At 42.9% G+C, this 18,290-nt stretch overlaps 1 protein-coding gene across 14 annotated transcripts in view; it reads right to left on the minus strand.

The window, feature by feature from the left end:
- LOC105463895 (DENN domain containing 1A) overlaps positions 1-18,290 on the minus strand; it is a 547,224-nt gene that overhangs the window by 241,533 nt on the left and 287,401 nt on the right. For all 14 annotated transcript variants that reach the window (XR_011612854.1, XM_071078302.1, XM_071078304.1 and 11 more), the window contains one exon: positions 6,616-6,716. Coding sequence is in view for 13 of the 14 variants with exons in the window: in XM_071078302.1 (XP_070934403.1) it covers positions 6,616-6,716 (101 nt within the window). In the remaining variant the exon portion in view is untranslated. The remainder of the gene's footprint in view (positions 1-6,615; positions 6,717-18,290) is intronic.

Below are 18,290 nucleotides of genomic sequence, written 5' to 3' on the forward strand. Positions count from 1 at the left end.
TGTGAATGTGCAATTAGTTCTCCACATAATTATAGGGTTTTCAGTATCCTACTTTTCATTTATTAACTGCATGCAAACTAGAGCTTTGCTGTCATGGCCTCTGGTCTACTAAAGGCTGCAATACAGCTTTTGGGGTTTCTGGACTCAATGACTGTGACCTGTGATACCAACAGCAGGGTCTGGGCTCAGCCCCATTTAACATGTTTTTGTCCAGAAGTCAATGAAGACTTCATCTTCAGGCGCCATGTAAAAAGCTCTTATGGCCTACACTGTTGTCCTGAAAACTCCTAGCAGCATGTACCTGAAGAAAAACTGGCAGCAGTGGTCCTCATGTGTTAATTACACTTGTGAAGTCTATTATGCATAGAAAGGGCACCTGCTGGCAGTGAAAATGACTAGAATCCGCCCTTCCTGTGCAGTGAGTAAATTGAGAGTTCATTTCTACAGGAGATAATAGTTTTCAGATTCCATTTTGTGTATCCCCTGCATGGGGACATACTTAACATTTAAATCATCTGCAGAGGAGCAAACCTCCTTCAAATTTACATGTTTCAGGCTCCTAGCACTTTACTTAAAATGCTAGTTATCCCTGCTGGCTCTTACCACCAAGGATTAAAACTCAATGGTGGTGAAAGTTACTAGGCATAAGAGAATGAAGTTATTAGCATTGACTCAAATTTCATGACATTTGTAGTCTCTGACCAAAGCAGTGGTAGTGGTTGAAGGTGGTCAAATCAACCCTTCATTATGGGGGATGTGTTTTTTCTCTTGGAGTCTTTCATTTCATCATTCTTACACCTTACAGTTAACAAACAGACACCAATCCCCCACCAGCCTGTAATCATCCTCTGGTCATATGTCAAAAAGTTCTTTCACAGAAACAAGGGACCAGGAGAAAGACTGCTATTACAGAAACAGAAACTTCCAAGATGGTGCCTCCTCTCAAAACCCACTCAGGCACCAGTAAATACAAATGTCATCTTTAATTTTCTGTAGTGGAAATTTAGGATGACAAGGACTTAGCAGCCTTCCTTGCCAAGTCTTCTCTTCCAAGTTAGACCTGCCAACATCATTGCCCTTGGTCAGGCTGGTAACAGTTTTTCAGAGTGCTAGAGTTAGAGAAGGTTGAAAAATGATCTTGGATCAGCTTTCATGGGAAAATAAAACATCTAATGTATCTCCAAGAAAACATGAAGGGAGAAATGAATGGCAGCTGGAAAGGACAATTGGCTAGAATAAACACTCATTTGTGAAAATAAAGCTTTTAATGATAAAAACCATACTTTTTTCATTGTAGAAATATTCGAAAATATGGAAAATAAAAAGCATGCAGAAATCCTCTCCTGCCTCCCCATAATGGGTCTCTGTTAAACATTTTGGTGTATTTCTTTCCAGATTTCTGCCTCTCTATAAGTATACATATATACATCCGATTTTTTGTGTATTATGTGTCCATATAATTCTCTTAATCAAAATTTGATCGTAGAGTATAATACATAATGTCTATATCAGGGAAAGTTACTAAAGCTCTTGGGGCCTTGGCTTACTAATCATCTGTGAAATGGGGCTAATAGTATCTGCCGTGCAGGGTTGTTGGCAGAATTCAATGCCATCACAGATGTAAAGGAGATAGCCCAGTGTTCAACAATGGCAGCTATCTTCGTCACTGATGTTACTGACAGAGCATTTTCCCCTCCACAGTTCCAGGAATGTAAACTGCCTGTTTTAAACTAGCTAACAATTTAGCAACCAAAACTTTTCAAATAATAGAAAGCTAAAGTTGGATCACACACAGTAGTTCATGCCTGTAATCCCAGTACTTTGGGAGGCTGAGGCAGGTGGATCACCTGAAGTCAGGAGTTAGAGACCAGCCTGGCCAACATGGTGAAACCCTGTGTCTACTAAAAATACAAAAATTAGCCAGGCGTGGTGGTACGCACCTGTGATTCTAGCTACTAGGGAGGCTGAGGAAGGAGAATCGCTTGAACCCGGGGAGCTGAGGTTGCAGTGAGCCGAGATTGCGCCACTGCATTCCAGCCTGGGCGACAAAGCAAGACCTTGTCTCAAAAAATAAAATAAAATAAAATAAATATTAAAAAATAAAATTGTACTACTACTTGGCAGACAAACTATACTGATCCTCCCAGCTCTACCAATCCCTGGGTATTCCTCCCTGAAGCACAGCATGAAAACCCACTGGTGAATCTCTTCCAGGGGGAACCGTGAGACAGGGTCTCACTCTGTCACCCAGACCGGAGGGCAGTGGCTTGATTGCAGCTCATGTAGCCTCTACCTCCTGGGATCAAGCGATCCTTCCACCTCAACCACCTGTGTAGCTGGGACAACAGTTGTGTGCCACTATGGCTAGCTTTTTTTTTTTTTTTTTTAATTTTCTGTGTAGATGGGAATCTCATGATTTGCCCAGGCTGGTCTCAAACTCCTAGGCTCAAGTGATCCTCCTGCCTTGGCCTCCCAAAGTGCTGAGATTACAGGCATAAGCTACTGCATTCGACCTGAGGCTACCTTTTAGAGCACACATCTAGCCTATGATGTGTATTGTGGTGGGGGCAGGGTTGGGGGTGTTTCTCCCTGTGGAAGACCCTGAGACATGTCTGTGGGGAAGGGACCTATGTCTATGAAGGCGGGTGTGTCTGCGTGGGGGTCTATTCCTGTGAACGTACTGTGTGTCTGGGGGGAGAGGGGATGGCAACGTGCTAAGGGGGCTGGATGTCACTCCAGGACTCTGTGTCAGGGCATGTGTGTCTCCTTTCTACCTTCTGCTTTTTCTTGCTCCCTCTCTCCCTTCCACCTTCCTCGAGTGTGTGTTTTGTTCCTTCTCCTCCCCTCTAGTTCCCCTCGTCTCCTTCCTCCTCTCTGAGCGTCAGTGTCTGCCTCTGCCCAGTCCCTCAAGCTTTCATTTGAACAACAAACACTACCGGATAGTAAACAGGGTCCTTTCGGTCCTTTCCTTGAAGATATATGGCAGTGAGAAGAAACCAAGAGCATTGGCTCAGAAGCTCAAGCACAGGGAGTTGAAGGAAAGGTCAAATCTGAGGAATGGGGCACCTAAGCACATGTGCAGGAGAGGAGAGAGGCAGCAGAAAGGGGTGTTTAATGGTACCCAAGAGAACAGAGATCTAGATGGGTCCCAGAGAATCCTCAGGAGACAGCACCCAGGCCCAGGTGAAGTCAATGGCTTTGGACAGACTGCTCTTCCTCCCTCAGGAATGGTAGGAGAGAAGAAGCAAGCAGGCAGCAAGTAACCAGCCTTGGATGAGAAGGAGGGCAGCTGTGGGAGCACAGACCCTATATCCCCCTCTTCTCACCAGACGTAACAATGCATTCCCATCCCTGAGCCTGCTGCATGGTGGGGAGAGTGAGGGCTCAGGGGTGACTGCAGAGGAGGAGGGCAAGCTGAGGTTAGGCAGCACCACTCTCTAGCAGGTCCTCTCTGCAAAGGCTCTCAGACTTGCACCAGCAGTATCTTCCAGACAAGGAATAGATAAGAAAATAGTAGGGGTGCCTAGGGTCAGTGGCAAGGCCAGGGAAGCAAGAGCCTGCAAGGAACTGGTGAAAAACCCAGGAGCAGTTCTGGCCTATGTGCCTGTGTCTTCGACACCCAATTGTTTGAGTCCCTTCTGCTGGAAACTGACTCTCATTCCTGTCTTCCAGCACTTAGTGCAGTGCCTGAGACATGGCCAGCATCGGGAAACATCTGCTCTACCGAAAAAGCTCATGACCCCAGGCACAGTGGCTCATGCCTGTAATCGCAGCACTTTGGGAGGCTGAGACGGGTGAATCACAAGGTCAGGAGATCAAGACCATGCTGGCTAACACAGGGAAATCCTGTCTCTACTAAAATTATAAAAAATTAGCCGGGAGTGGTCACACACGCCTGTAATCCCAGGTACTCGGGAGGCTGAGGCAGGAGAATCGCTTGCACCTGGGAGGTGGAGGTTGCAGTGAGCCAAGATTGCGCCACTGCACTCCAACGTGGGTGACAGAGCGACACTCTGTCTCAAAAAAAGAAAGAAAGAAAAAGCTCACGAAGCCCCAAAGCAAGGAGGCCAGCAGGAAACCAGAGGGGGCTGAGTGAGCTTCAGACGGTTAATGACACAGGTGTCACCCTGCTGGGTGGCTGACATCGCTTTTCAGTCTATAAAGTGCATTAGCACATACGTTATTTTACTTCATCCTAGAAACAGTTTAAAGAACAAGTTGCAGTATTTTCAGCCCTCAACAGAGAAGAGATTCAGAGAAGCAAAGGCGCTTGCTCTAAGCTACACAGCCAGGCAGTAATGGAGCGGAGACAGGAACTGAGGTGTCCTCCTCTTAGCCCCGTCCTATTCTTGTTTGTGCTACTCCATGGCATCTCTGAGGGAGTAATCTCACTATCAATGACAAAACAGTGCAAATGCGATCTCAGTGGGAATAAGAGGAGGCCAGTAGTGTGGATTCTGAAGCCACTGAAGACAGCAGAGAATAAGATGGGAAGGGGATGTGGACATCTCAACCAACAGATGATGAAGATCCCAGAGACAAGCAGATGACAGTGACACGGCAGGGAGGAAGGTTCCTAGGGGCTGTGCTAGCAGCCAGATGACAGGGCGGAGCTCACACCAGACCATGGCGGCGTCTAACAATCTTCCCTCTGGAGTCCGGGAGCAGAAGGAGCAGCCTCACTAGGGCAGAGTCCAGCATTCCCTAGAGTCTCCAATGGAAGGAGAGAGGCTGGAGACCTGGATACAGGGGAGGGGTCTGGGATGGGCTCCAGGGTTTGAAAACACTCCCTGAGGAACACAGCAAACGCGAACATTTAATGTCACATGGTGAATCTGTTATAAGGGGTTTACATCCTTATTCTTTCCTATCTGCAAACATTACTTTATTTCCTACCCACTCAAGAAGGGATGAACACAAAAATCTAGACCAGCAGTACCTGGACGTCATCATTAACTGAAAATAGTTTCCAAAATAAACCAAAGTATGAAGAGACATAGTGAAAAAATGTGGGGTTCAACCACCGATGAATCGAGAAGAAATTCAAAATTAGCCAGGATTCCATATTCCACATGGTAGAAAACATATCGCCCCTTAATCTCACAAGAGGTGGGAGAAAGGCATGAATAAGATGACTACCTTGATAAGAAAGACGTATCATAAAGAAAGAATCAGGCCCATTCACTTACTGCTATGCACGAGAGAGGGCCACTGATTTTCACATCATGGCCCTGAGTTATGTCCTTGTTATCTCCATGGCTTCTTGGGAAGAGGGTGAGCCCAGCACGTTCCAATCAGGAGTGACTGTGGAATGCCTTTAAGCTCCTTGGACAATCTGGCTACCTGAGTGAACCTTTCCAGTGAGATGACGGCAAAATGGGCTGGAGATCCCAGCAAAAGTATGACTGACCTGGACTCAATCACTCTGAACCAGTGGTCAGTGTCCTATGTCACCTGTCCTTAAGCAACAGGGCTATGACCCTCAAATGGGTTCCCTTCTCCTGAAGCTCTCAATATTTGGCATGCAGTTAGTGCCTTTCCCTCTCTGTGTACCATGCCCCCTTATGGACTTCTGTTGACTTGAACTGTTTGGAGACAATGTCTTTAACTGCATTACACTAGAGAAAGAAATTATTCATGAGGAAAAGGGAACCAAATCGGTCACAAAGACAGTCTGTTTTGGTAATCTATTGAAGACAGATAGTGAGGACAATGATATGTCTGTGGGAACATTTTCTGAGCACCCACCATGAGCCAACTTTTCTACATGGGGTCCTTTCATATGTTATCTCGTTTCATCTTTATGATTATGTATTGAACAACTTCCTTTTACAGATGAGTAAAGAAAGTCTTAAAGCCAAGTGACTTGCCCAAGATGGCAGGGCTGTCACCAAAACCTTTGTTTCTTCCTTCTACTAAAGTCTGTTTCACTGAACGGTGAAATTCTCCTCAAAGAACTTCAGACGGTTTAGTGCCGTCTGGCTTGTGCTCCCAAACCACAGTGAGCACGAGTCTTAAGGAATGTGCCAGGGCATGGCTGAAACTTGAAGGCCTTGGAGATCTCAATTGTTTCTGTCCCCAGTTTACAATTTGTTTTAGGAAAAAACAAATAAACAAACAAACACGCAACCTCTTGGTGCATTGTTTCTCCCAAACTGAGAAATGGGAAAAATGACTACCCACTCTCTTGTACTCTGTCATGACATATAAGAAAACTGGAAATGAAAGGGCCATGCAATCAGGTGGTCTTAAATCCATGCCACTTTGAAGTTAGTATTTTTATTATTATTATTATTTTTGAGACAGAGTCTCACTCTGTTGCCCAGGATGGAGTGCAGTGGCACAATTAGAGCTCACTATAGCCTCGACCTCTCTGGCTCAAATGATCCTCCCAACTCAGCCTCCTGAGTAGCTGGGACTACAGGTATGTGCCACAATGCCTGACTTTTTTTTTTTTTTTTTTTTGGTACAGATGGATTCTCACTACTTTGTCCAGGCTGGATAAAGTTAGTATTTTTAATGTAGAGTCACCAACTGCATTAACAGGTGACACACCTAACATGCCCAGTCAGTTCAGGGCAAAGGAGAAGCAGAGGACAGGGCCAGCCACCTTACCAGCAGTAGTCCAGCAGATGTGGCGGCAGCACGGGGATGTACACGTGCTGCCAGTACATGGGGTAGAGCATCGCCGCAGACCCGTGGATGCAGGCAGTCAGCTGGAACAGAGCAAAGCAGAGATCAATGAACAAATCCAAGGGAGGAGACACCGCCATTTGATTTCAGCAATACAATTCTATAATTCTTCAACATGTTTACATGATAAGTTGAAAAGCCTGGAGAAATCATTCTAAGTTAATTCAATCACCCTAATTCAAATTTAGTAAGAGCTTTCTTTTCAAAAAATCTTTTTTTCTGATTATAAAGCTAATATAAGAAATAGAAAATTTTTAAAATGGAGAAAGGGATTAAAATAAATGCCACCACCATTGGAAGATTTAACATTGTAGGTTCTTACACACACAAGCACATATATTCCCTTTTTAAATACAATTAGGATGACTATAAATACAGTATTCTTTTGTGTTTCTTAAAAGTGAACATTATTTGATGCCAATTTCCTTTAAGTATTCTTAGAAAAAGGTATCTCTTAATGACGCTTTAAAGGCACAAATCCAGAATATTCTTTAAATATTCTTAGAAAAAATGCCTTTTAACGATACTTGAATTTCCCATGCTATTAATATATTTAACTACTCTACTACCATTAAGTAATATAATCATACAGGTCAATAATTTATATCTATAGTTCCTAAATGCAGAATTCAGAGACAAAGGTTATAAATATTTCAAGGCACTTAATAAATACATATATCATAAATATGTTAGTATAATGAATAGAAGAAGGATGGAGACTCTTTATACCCCCCAGCCCCAGCCATCCACCACAATTCTGGCCTCCCTTCCCCTCACCAGCACTACTCCTTGTAGTCAAGTTAGTAGCTTTAAAATTGTATCTATTTTACTCTTATTTTTATTCTGATCAGGACTAAGGTTGAACATTTTGTCATATGTTTCTTGGCTGTACTTATGTAATAGACAAATGGTCTATTCATATTCTTAGCCCACTTTAAAAATGAGTGTTAGTAATTTTTACTGGTTTATAAGCAATCACTGATGATATGCAAAGAATATCCAGCCTTTGTAATGTTTTGAAAATAATTTATACTTAATTTTCTTTGAATTTCTGGGCAAAGAGAAGGTCTAAATAATTACATAGACAAATACTTTCTTCCATGATGGTTTCTACCGCTTTTATCCCAAGAAAGTCCTCTAAATTTTCCCTTAGCATTTAACTCTTCAATCCATCTGGAATTACTTTAGGTTTAAGGACTGAGGTGAGAATTTATTTTTTCCACATAGGTAATCAATTGCTATGGCACTGTTTACTGACTAATCCTTCCTCTCCACAGTCTTTTGACTTACCCGTATTTTGTATTTTTTTTTTTCTTAAGAGCTAGAGACATCATATAATCAGTATTTTATGCAATTAAAAATTTAGGAAACAAAGATAATATAAAGGGATACAATTGCTACAAAATTCAATATAGTGAAAAGAAAGGGGGAAAAAAGCAACCTTTGGAGACATAGCTATGAAGTGACAAAGCCAACAACACATGTTTCTTTCTGTCTTTTTTTCTTTAATGTTTCTTTGGTTTCAGGGAAGCCTGTTCCCATGAGGACTTTGCTTCTTTTGGAAGCTGTTAACTGGCCTTTGCTGACAGAAGGACATTTACGTGGCAAAAGAGTGACGTGCCAAGGCCCAGTTAAAAGCATCCCAGAGGTTAGTGTAACATGAACAGCTTTAAATTGGGTATTCTGCTGATGTTTCCCAGTTGTGAGAACTGTGTGTTAAAGCCAGGGCTGCCACTCCCACCCCCGCCTGCCCTGACTCTTTCCTCCAGACCCCATTCTTGAAGCCAGATCCATGCCATGAACCGGATCTCATTCAGCAGGCACCCAAGAACTGTTCCCAGTGACCCCGTCAAGGCTGGCAGGTTTAACCCATCCCTTCACATTCTATTTCCATAGGTACCCATATAAAGGAGGCTGATAATATATACACACATATATATATGATATCAAAACATTAATTTTATATATATCATTAGTTTTATATATATATTATATATATTTATATATTTCATATATAAGTATATTCTGTATTTTACATATATACACACACACACACACACACACATACACACAACTAATCCCTTCAGGGCTTCTTAGAGATGAAAACTCCTTGCTGGTGTTGAGTGAGTGGAGAATGAACCAACTCTGACCTGATTCCACCCTGAAGTCAGCCTGGAGGGTTCCACTGGCCTCGGGTCTCAGCTCTTTCTGCACATCTTTAACTAGCTGCCAGAGCGCTCCTCCTCAAGTGCAGGTTCCGGCCCATCACTTCCTACTCGGAAGTCTTTGGGGGCATGCCTAGCCCCGGATGGCTCCACCAGCCCACAGTCTAGCTTTACAGCAGCCATCTGTAGCCACACTCTGTACCGTCTTCTCCAAGTCTGTCCTTGGAATACATCACTTAGATAGAGTCATGTACTCCTTTTCCTCCCCTCCCTTTCCACCCATCCCCCAAACTGGCCTGGATTTGTGCCTCTAGCAAACTCCTCCCTCAGGTCTCTGTGTAAGTACTTCCTCTTCAAAGTCTTCCCTGGCTCCTTGTGAATAGGCACCGATTATTATTATTATTATTATTATTATTATTATTATTGAGACAGGGTCTCACTCTGTCACCCAGGCTGGAGTGCAGTGGCACGATTTCAGCTCACTACAGCCTCCGCCTCCCGGTTCAAGCAATTCTCCTGTCTCAGCCTTTTGAGTAGCTGTGACTACAGGTGTGTGCCACCACGCCTGGCTAATTTTTGAATATTTTGTAGAGACAGGTTTTCGTCATGTTGGCCAGGCTGGTCTCAAACTCCTGACCTCAAGTGACCCACCCACCTTGGCCTCCCAAAATCTTGGGATTACAGGCATGAGCCACTGCATCCAACCCACAGGCACCCATTATTAACTGGACCATAACTGGCTGCATGTTTGTCTCCTGACTGTAAAGTACAGGAAGATCCTGTCTTCACCTCCATGTTCTCAGTGGCCCAGAATACACAACACACACACATGCACTAGTTAATGGGATGTGTCCTGAATAAAGAAATTATTTTTTCTTAGAATATACTCACAATACAAAGACAGTTTAGTAGCTTGGCTTTTATCAGTAGCATACCAACATTCCCGTGAGTCTCACAGAATAAGGTACATGACTCAAAGTCTAAAACAGGCTGGGCGCGGTGGCTCACGCCTGTGATGCCAGCTCTTTGGGAGGCTGAGGTGGGCAGATCACTTGAGGTCAGGAGTTCAAGACCAGCCTGGTCAACATGGCGAAACCCCGTCTCTACTAAAAATACAGAAAAATAGCCAGGCATGGTGGCACATGCCTATAGTCCCAGCTACTCGGGAGGCTGAGGCAGGAGAATTGCTTGAACCCAGGAGGTGGAGGTTGCCAGTGAGTTGAGATCGCACCACTACACTCCAGCCTGGGCAACAGAGCGAGACTCTGTCCCCCAAAAAAGAGAGACAGAAAAAAATGTCTAAAACAAAAACAGCAAGCTTAGAAACACAAGCATGGCACTTTTGGAAAACCAAGTCATTCATTCATCCATTCGCCCATTCAATCGTGTGCCTCCTTTCTAACCCCACAACATATAAATAAATAAATAAAAGCACCTCAAAATCTATAAGGTCCCATACAAATGAAGGTAACATCATCACATGAATTAACTTGTGATTCTCTTTGAAAAAGTCATTTAATAGAATGAACCTGGTTAAGCCAGAACTTGATTATGTGACTCTTTTTAGGTTAAACTGGTTTGGGTCAAAAGCCTATTTCAACTGATAAAGTAGCAGAGATCTCATCTTCAGATAATGTTCTTTTCATGTCTTTTTAACCTCAAAAGCAAACCTACCAACCTCAATGCCAAGACTTTAAAATTACTTATCCTTCTTAAAAAAAAAAAAAAATCAAACTTTTAAGGTGCTTGATCATTTCATTAGTGGGTTTTCTAAGGGCCAAATCTCTGCAATTGAGGTAAAATGCATTACTCATTTGATTAAGAAACAAACAAAACAGGGAATTATATGGCTCTTTTCCAAAATACTAAATGACACAAACTATATGCATCATTACTTAAGGACAGTCACTTGATTATAAGAAAAGTCTTACTATATATCTATACTCAATCAGAAATAATGCACTCTGGGCCGGGCGCGGTGGCTCAAGCCTGTAATCCCAGCACTTTGGGAGGCCGAGACGGGTGGATCACGAGGTCAGGAGATCGAGACCATCCTGGTGAACATGGTGAAACCCCGTCTCTACTAAAAAAATACAAAAAACTAGCCGGGCGAGGTGGTGGGCGCCTGTAGTCCCAGCTACTCGGGAGGCTGAGGCAGGAGAATGGCGTAAACCCGGGAGGCGGAGCTTGCAGTGAGCTGAGATCCGGCCACTGCACTCCAGCCTGGGTGACAGAGCCAGACTCAGTCTCAAAAAAAAAAAAAAAAAAAAAAAAAAAAAAAGAAATAATGCACTCTGTTCTGTAAAGTATCGCTTGCCGCTTATTTTTAAAATAATTCTAAACCCTGTTTCTAAAAATAAAAGTCCTAAAGGCCTGTGTTCATTCCTTACAGAATACAAACTTTAAAAGTAATGAAAGTATGTAATTTGGTGTGTAGTCAACAAAGGGGTATTGTGAATATATAATTGAAGTGCAAGTTGAAGAAAATGATTCTATCAAAATCTCACTCAGTGGGAGAATGGAAAGATAGTATGTGTAAAATTTGCCCAAAGTCATTAGTCACAATGAATATTCATCAGAAGCCAATTATCAATCTCATTTAATGACACCCCAAAAGATTTTGCCCTGAAGCAGCTGAATAGTCTAAGACTCCAGACAAAACTAGACAAATTATACAGCCAACAGCCAGTCTAGCCAGGACACAGACTGTAAAGTAAACCACTGGTGGATTTTGGGATGCACTTCAGCAAATTCTGTCCTCAATTAAAGGTGCACAAGGTCATTTATATCTCAGAGCTTTCTATATGGCTCTGTTAGTTTTCTTTGAGGCAAAGGGAGATGAGGAGAAGGCAGTGGGGGTAGAACATGAATGGAGAATGATCAATGACGGAGTTGGGCAAATCACAAGGACACCTTTTTTTTTCAGTCATTTCTCAGAGATAAAGCCCAGATTGTCACAGTCTTAGATTCCAATGCCTCTGCAGAATCCTAATAGCAGCTCTGCAACTTAACATGAAATAAAAATAAGAATGCCCCCTCAAAAGACAAAACCACAATATGTGTAGGTACCACGTTGGGGTTTAGACCCTTGCAAAGTATTGTTTTAAAGGAAAGTGTGTGTGTGTGTGTGTGTGTGTGTGTGTGTGTTGATACACAAATACACTCATCACCACATTTCACAGATAAGGAAACAGTTTCAGAGGTGAAATAACTTCCCCAAGGCCACATCAACAGTAAGTGACAGAACTGGGACTCACATCCAGGTCTGTCAGAATATAACGGCCACTGTGTTTCCACAATGCATAATAAATTCAAAAAGTATTCACATGCATACCCTGTGCCATCCACGGTGCGGAGGACTCTGAAATAGATGAGGTATTGTCCCTGTTGACGTTGTTAAATGACACAGATATGTATTTGCCTTGCTGCTAGATGTCCAAATGTCTGGGACAAAATACCAATGACAGAAAATAATCATTTTTAAAACAAACACAGATCTGATCATTTCCTGGGGATGAGTTACATTTAACTAAGGTGTTGTAGTGTCTTTAATCCACAGGAAATTCTAGACAATGAAGTAATTATTATTACTCAAAGAGAAAGGTTTACATTCCATTTTGAGTACATATATCTGACAGGCTGGCTTGAAAGTGTTGGAAAGTCTTGCTTTTTGTCATGTTCCCTTTCAAATACTTGCTTGGAGTCTTCTTCTAACTTTTTGACCTGGGCAAGCCACTTCCTTTCCTAGGTCTCAATTTGTCCTGTATGTAAAACAAGAGACTAGGCTACAAGATTTGTGTGTTCCTTTCCAGCTTTGACAACTCACAATTCTAGAGGAATTGCTGTCCCTTGATGTGAAGAAGGCTCCTTCTCTGTCCCCAGTTTACCTTCTTCAGCTGCACTAAGCCGAAGCAAATCAGGGTCTGTCTTTAAGCTGGTCTTGCTTTCTCATCTCTGCAGCTCCAGGGCCCAGCTGGAATTCATGAGCTATGTAGGAACCACTACCTTTCAGTCACCCCATCTCCATCACCGGACCAGGGCACAGCCCTCTTCCTTACTTGGCCCCTGATACTCTGAATAACTCAGAGGTAGATGACCTCAGGCGACCAGGAACACAAGGGCTATGGATATGAGCTCGACAAGGACCAAGACCACATCGGACTCCATCTTTTTTTTTTTTTCTTTTTTCTTTTTTTTGAGATGGAGTCTTGCTCTGTCACCCAGACTGGAGTGCAGTGGTGCGACCTCGGCTCACTGCAACATTCGCCTCCCAGGTTCCAGCGATTCTCCTGCCTCAGCCTCCTGAGTAGCTGAGATTACAGGCACCCACTACCACACCCAATTAATGTTTGTGTTTTTAGCAGAGACGGAGTTTCGCCAAATTGGTCAGGCTGATCTCGAACTCCTGACCTCAGGTGATCCGCCCTCCTTGGTCTCCCAAATATTCCTCTTCTTACCTCTTACTATGCTCGACACAGAGTTGGTGCTGAGTAAATGTTTGGGGAAATGGAGAATGCCTCCAGATTCATACCATGAGGAAGAATAGGCAAGATTACCAGACAGCTTTTTTTTTTTTTTAAGACAGAGTTTCACTCTTGTTGCCCAGGCTGGAGTGCAATGATATAATCTCGGTTCACTACAACCTCCGCCTCCCAGGTTCAAGTGATTCTCCTGCCTCAGCCTCCCGAGTAGCTGGGATTACAGGTATGCACCAACATGCCCGGCTAATTTTTTGTATTTTTAGTAAAGACAGGGTTTCTCCACGTCAGGCTGGTCTCGAACTCCTGACCTTATGTGATCCGCCTGCCTCCCAAAGTGCTGGGATTATAGACATTTAACAAATTGCAATTGCCTAATAGATCACAACTAGAGGCTGTACATTTTTGAAAAAGTATTAAGATTCCAAGCTCTAAAAGCTGGCAGAGGAAGACAATCAGATGGTCACAGTCATTCTTTCCATCCTAGAATTCAAAAGGTTAAATAATCAAACCAACACCTGCTTTACAGGGTTAGAGGCATTTGGATTTCCCCTCTGAACCTAAACAAAGAGAAATGAATAAAATGATAAATATAGAAAGGATACCAGATTACTGACTTTAAAGGGAGGTCATTCTTAAGTTTGTTCATTTTGACCATGGATCATCTTATTTAGAAGAGTTGTAAAAAATGCTGTGTGTCTTGGGAAGTTGTTCCCTTTCTCAGTTTGAGAACTTGATTCTTTTATTTAATTATAAACCATCTTCGTAGGTATCATGGTGTCATGATTCAAACACTGCTGTGGTTTTTGTTTGTTTTGATTATGATTTATTCTCAAATGACAAATCCTCTCTAAAATCATCAAAACGTTTTAAGCAAAATCTGCAGGGACTCTGTGAAGTTAACCTATTTCAACCCTTCCATGGGTATGAGAAAAACCTTTAATTATAAAGGGTTCAGCTATGTTCAAATTGTAGTTACTGTATTTAGTGGGGGAGGAATAGGCTTTCAAGAAACTATCAAAGATACTCTAGCAGAAAGGCAGCTTAGAACATCTCAGAAATCAAAGAACCTTCAGCTAGTCTAGACAGATGCCGGACATGTGAGTAGAAGGAAAGAGCAAACAGTGTCTCGCTTTTCTTAGCAGCTGAAATGCAGGGCTTCTTTTTAGGGGGTAATGGGAACAATCGTTCTTCCAGTAGTTTTATTTTCAATTTGGTGGAACTCATCTTACTTTTTCCTTCTCCATTATTTTTTGGGAAAGGGAAGGAATAAAAAAACACACACACACAAACAACAACAAAAAAAACACCCAACAAGGAGTGAAGGAAAGCATCTTCCCCCAACAGCAATATCACCTAGTCAGGAGAAAGCTTACACAGGCAATCAACCGCCTGCTTAATCACTTCTCTCCATTTTTTTTTTTTAAAGCTATCTACTAGAGTAATTAGAGTAAGTTATTAACCGGGGCAACGAGCTTTCGTGCCAAGATTTGACACTTTACAACATCAAAGCAACTAAAACTGCCAGAGAAAAGCTTTAGCTACCAAAGCAGAGGCAGAAAACTATGGTGTGGTAAACTACACTGTAAATAAGCCCACAGCACCGTGAGTGAGGAAAGAGCTTTCTTTTCATCTTTAAGATGAAAAAGAAAAAGGCAAGGTTACATGAGGGACTGATAACAATTTATTCAATATAGGGACAGTCAGCGTGCCGCCATTCTTCCACGCCATATCTGTGACAGACATTACTAACCGATCACAGAGTCGGGGTGTGGCCCAGAATCCTTCCTCATATGCACTTTTTTTGGTTATACAGAATCTCGTTCTGCCACCCAGGCTGGCGTTGCAGTGGTGCAATCACGGCTCACTGCAACCTCTGCCTCCTGGGTTCAAGTGATTCTCCTGCCTCAGCCTCCTGAGTAGCTGGGCACAATGCCACCACACCCAGCTAGTTTTTGTAGTTTTAGTAGAGATGGAGATTCACCATGTTGGCCAAGCTGGTCTCGATCTCCTGACCTCAAGTGATCTGCCCACGTCGGCCTCCCACAGTGCTGAGATTACAGGTGTGAGCTACCACGCCCAGCCTCACATGCACCTTTGATCAATGGATCAAAGTGGGCACTCAAGAAGAAATTGATTTGACACCTCAAATCTAGTATAAGTGGGTATTTCTATTTCTTTGACAATATAAATCATAATTTATGTTTAGCTAATGGATCTATACTATTGCTTTAATAAGGAATCATACTTTTAAAAAGAAAGCATAACTGAATATGGAATCATGAGTACCTATCTGTCAGGCATCCACACATAAAGAAACTAAGGAACCTTCAGGTGGTGAGTTACTAAATTTGCATAAGTAGTAAAAAAAGAAAAAGAAAAGGGACTGTTTCCTGTTGTTTTCTTTGGCAAATCTAACCTTAGAAAGTGACTGTAGGCTGCAGGTGGTAGCTCACGCCTGTAATCCTAGCACTTTGGGAGGCCAAGGCAGGTGGATCACTTGAGGTCAGGAGTTTGAGACCAGCCTGGCCAACAGAGTGACACCTTTTCTCTACCAAAAAATAAAAAAGTTAGCTGGGTGTGGTGATGCGCACCTGTAGTCCCAGCTACTTGGGAGGCTGAGGCATGAGTATCACTTGAACCCGAGAGATGGATGTTGCAGTCAGTGGAGATCATGCCATTGTATTCCAGCCTGGGCAACAGAGTGAGACTCTGTCCCAAAGAAAAAAAAAAAAACTCAGAAGAAAGATTCAAGCCATAAAACAGCCACCATCAGCTGGGCGTGGTGGCTCATGCCTACAGTCCCCAGCACTTTGGAAGGCTGAAGCGGGCAGATCACCTGAGGTAGGGAGTTTGAGACCAGCCTGACCAACATGGAGATACCCTGTCTCTACTAAAAATACAAATCAGCTGGGCGTGGTGGCACATGCCTGTAATCCCAGCTACTCAGGAGGCTGAGGCTGGAGAATCACTTGAACCTGGGAGGTAGAGGTTGTGGTGAGCCAAGATTGCTCCACTGCACTCCAGCCTGGGTGACAAGAATGAAACTCCATCTCAAAAAAACAAAACAAAACAACAATAACAAAAAACAGGCCACCATCATGACCACTGAATTCACATTACTATCTGCCAGTCACTGAGAACAGTGCTTCACATATATCTAACTCATTTAATTTTCATAACAGCCCTATAAGGTAGGTAGCATTCTTGTCCCCATTTTATAGATGAGGAAACTAAGGCTCCTGGGTGTTGAGGAACTTGTGCAAGGTCACAGCTATCGGCAGAACTAGGATGTGAACCTAGGGAAGTTGAGCTCTGGATTCTGTGCTCTTAGCTCCCACGAAACTGCTTCTGTGTTCTGATCTATATTAATCCGACAATTACTGAGTATCCACTATGTGCACATGCCATGCCCTCAAGCAATTTAAAATAGAGAGAGAAAGATCAAAATGCAAACAATCACCTTCCACACAAAAGCATTATGAAAGAGGTGCTATAATAGAGGTTCAAGTGTGTTAGCATATAAAGAAAGAATCATTAATTCTGCCTGGGGCAAGAATCAGGCCGGCTTCACAGAGACAGAGACATCAGAGCCCCGAAGGTTGAAGACAAGAAGCTGCTAGTCCTCTTCCCTGCTAGAGGCCAGTCAGGGGGAAAGGGTGGGTCAAGCAAACACAGCAGCTTCTCAGGCCACTCAAGCTCTGTGAAGACTTGAATGAGAAATGACAATTTATTCAACGACTAAATGACTAGTGAGAAGTGGTCCGGATGCAAAACTTCATGGGAGTTGCTGTGACTATTCTGTTTTGCTTGGATTCACTCCCTATCCGCTATCACAGTGATCCTAACATTCAGAACTCTCCCAGGATCTTTATCGCTCTTCTTGTTTCTGAAAGTCAAATCGGGGTTTATGGCCTGCAAGGATGAGATTCAGCCTCAAGTAACATTTACAGAGTGAACAGTGCACCCAGTGCTGGGCTCTGTGCTTTCATGTCTGGATGGTCACTGGATCTTTTTAACCACCTTGAGGTAGGTGTGAATACTATCCCCATTTTCACAGAAGAAGACAGAGGGACTCAGAGAGGCCAAGTAACTTGCCCAAGGCCATATGGCTAGAAAGTGGCACAGGGAGGATTAAGTACAAGGCAGAGGCAGAAGTGGAACAAAGCCATCCTGACTTGCAGTCTGATACTCTCTCCTCCACTCCTGCTGTCTTTTTTCTTGGGAAAAGATACCTCCAGCAGGGCTGTCTGACACATCTAGCTGGTAGACTCTGAAGCTATCAAGATAGCAGAAAAGAACAAATGTGAACGTGCTCCGTGTCTGCACTGACCCATGATTGCATGGTCTAACCTCATAACATATTACCTTGGTTCACCAAAGTGACCACACTTTCAGTCTGCAGAAACAACACGGGAAATTATGAGTCCTTGCTCCCAGTATCATAAGCACCCAGTAGGTGCTCAAATTTCTTTTATGACTGTCATGTCTGCCAGAGTGGGTGCCATTTAGGGCTTTTTAAGTAGATTATGATGCCAAAGACTTAAATATTATCCATTAAAATTTTGATTCATAAGAGTCACACAAGAAGCTATCAGTCCTACAATCTAAGAAAGATACAATTTATTGCACGACTTGATTGCATTACTAAAACAATAAAATTTTCTGCCATGGCAGAAATGGGATGAATTTAATGAAATGGCAAAAAAAGAAAAAAAAAGAAAAAGAAACATCACCTGTTTACATACATGCACCCCAAATTACACTGGTGGACTGCATTGGTATTCTGTAAAATTACTGAGAGTCTTAACAGATTATACTTAGCTATGGCCCTTTTCCAGACTAGCTAAGGCCCCAGTCAAAGCTCTCCCAAAGAGAATATGGAAACAAAGAGCTTTTTAAGTGCCAGTCGGTATGCATAAACATCTTCCAAATGAACTTGATCAGTCTCTAT

Source organism: Macaca nemestrina, chromosome 14 (assembly GCF_043159975.1).
Source record: "Macaca nemestrina isolate mMacNem1 chromosome 14, mMacNem.hap1, whole genome shotgun sequence".
Lineage (NCBI taxonomy): Eukaryota > Metazoa > Chordata > Mammalia > Primates > Cercopithecidae > Macaca > Macaca nemestrina.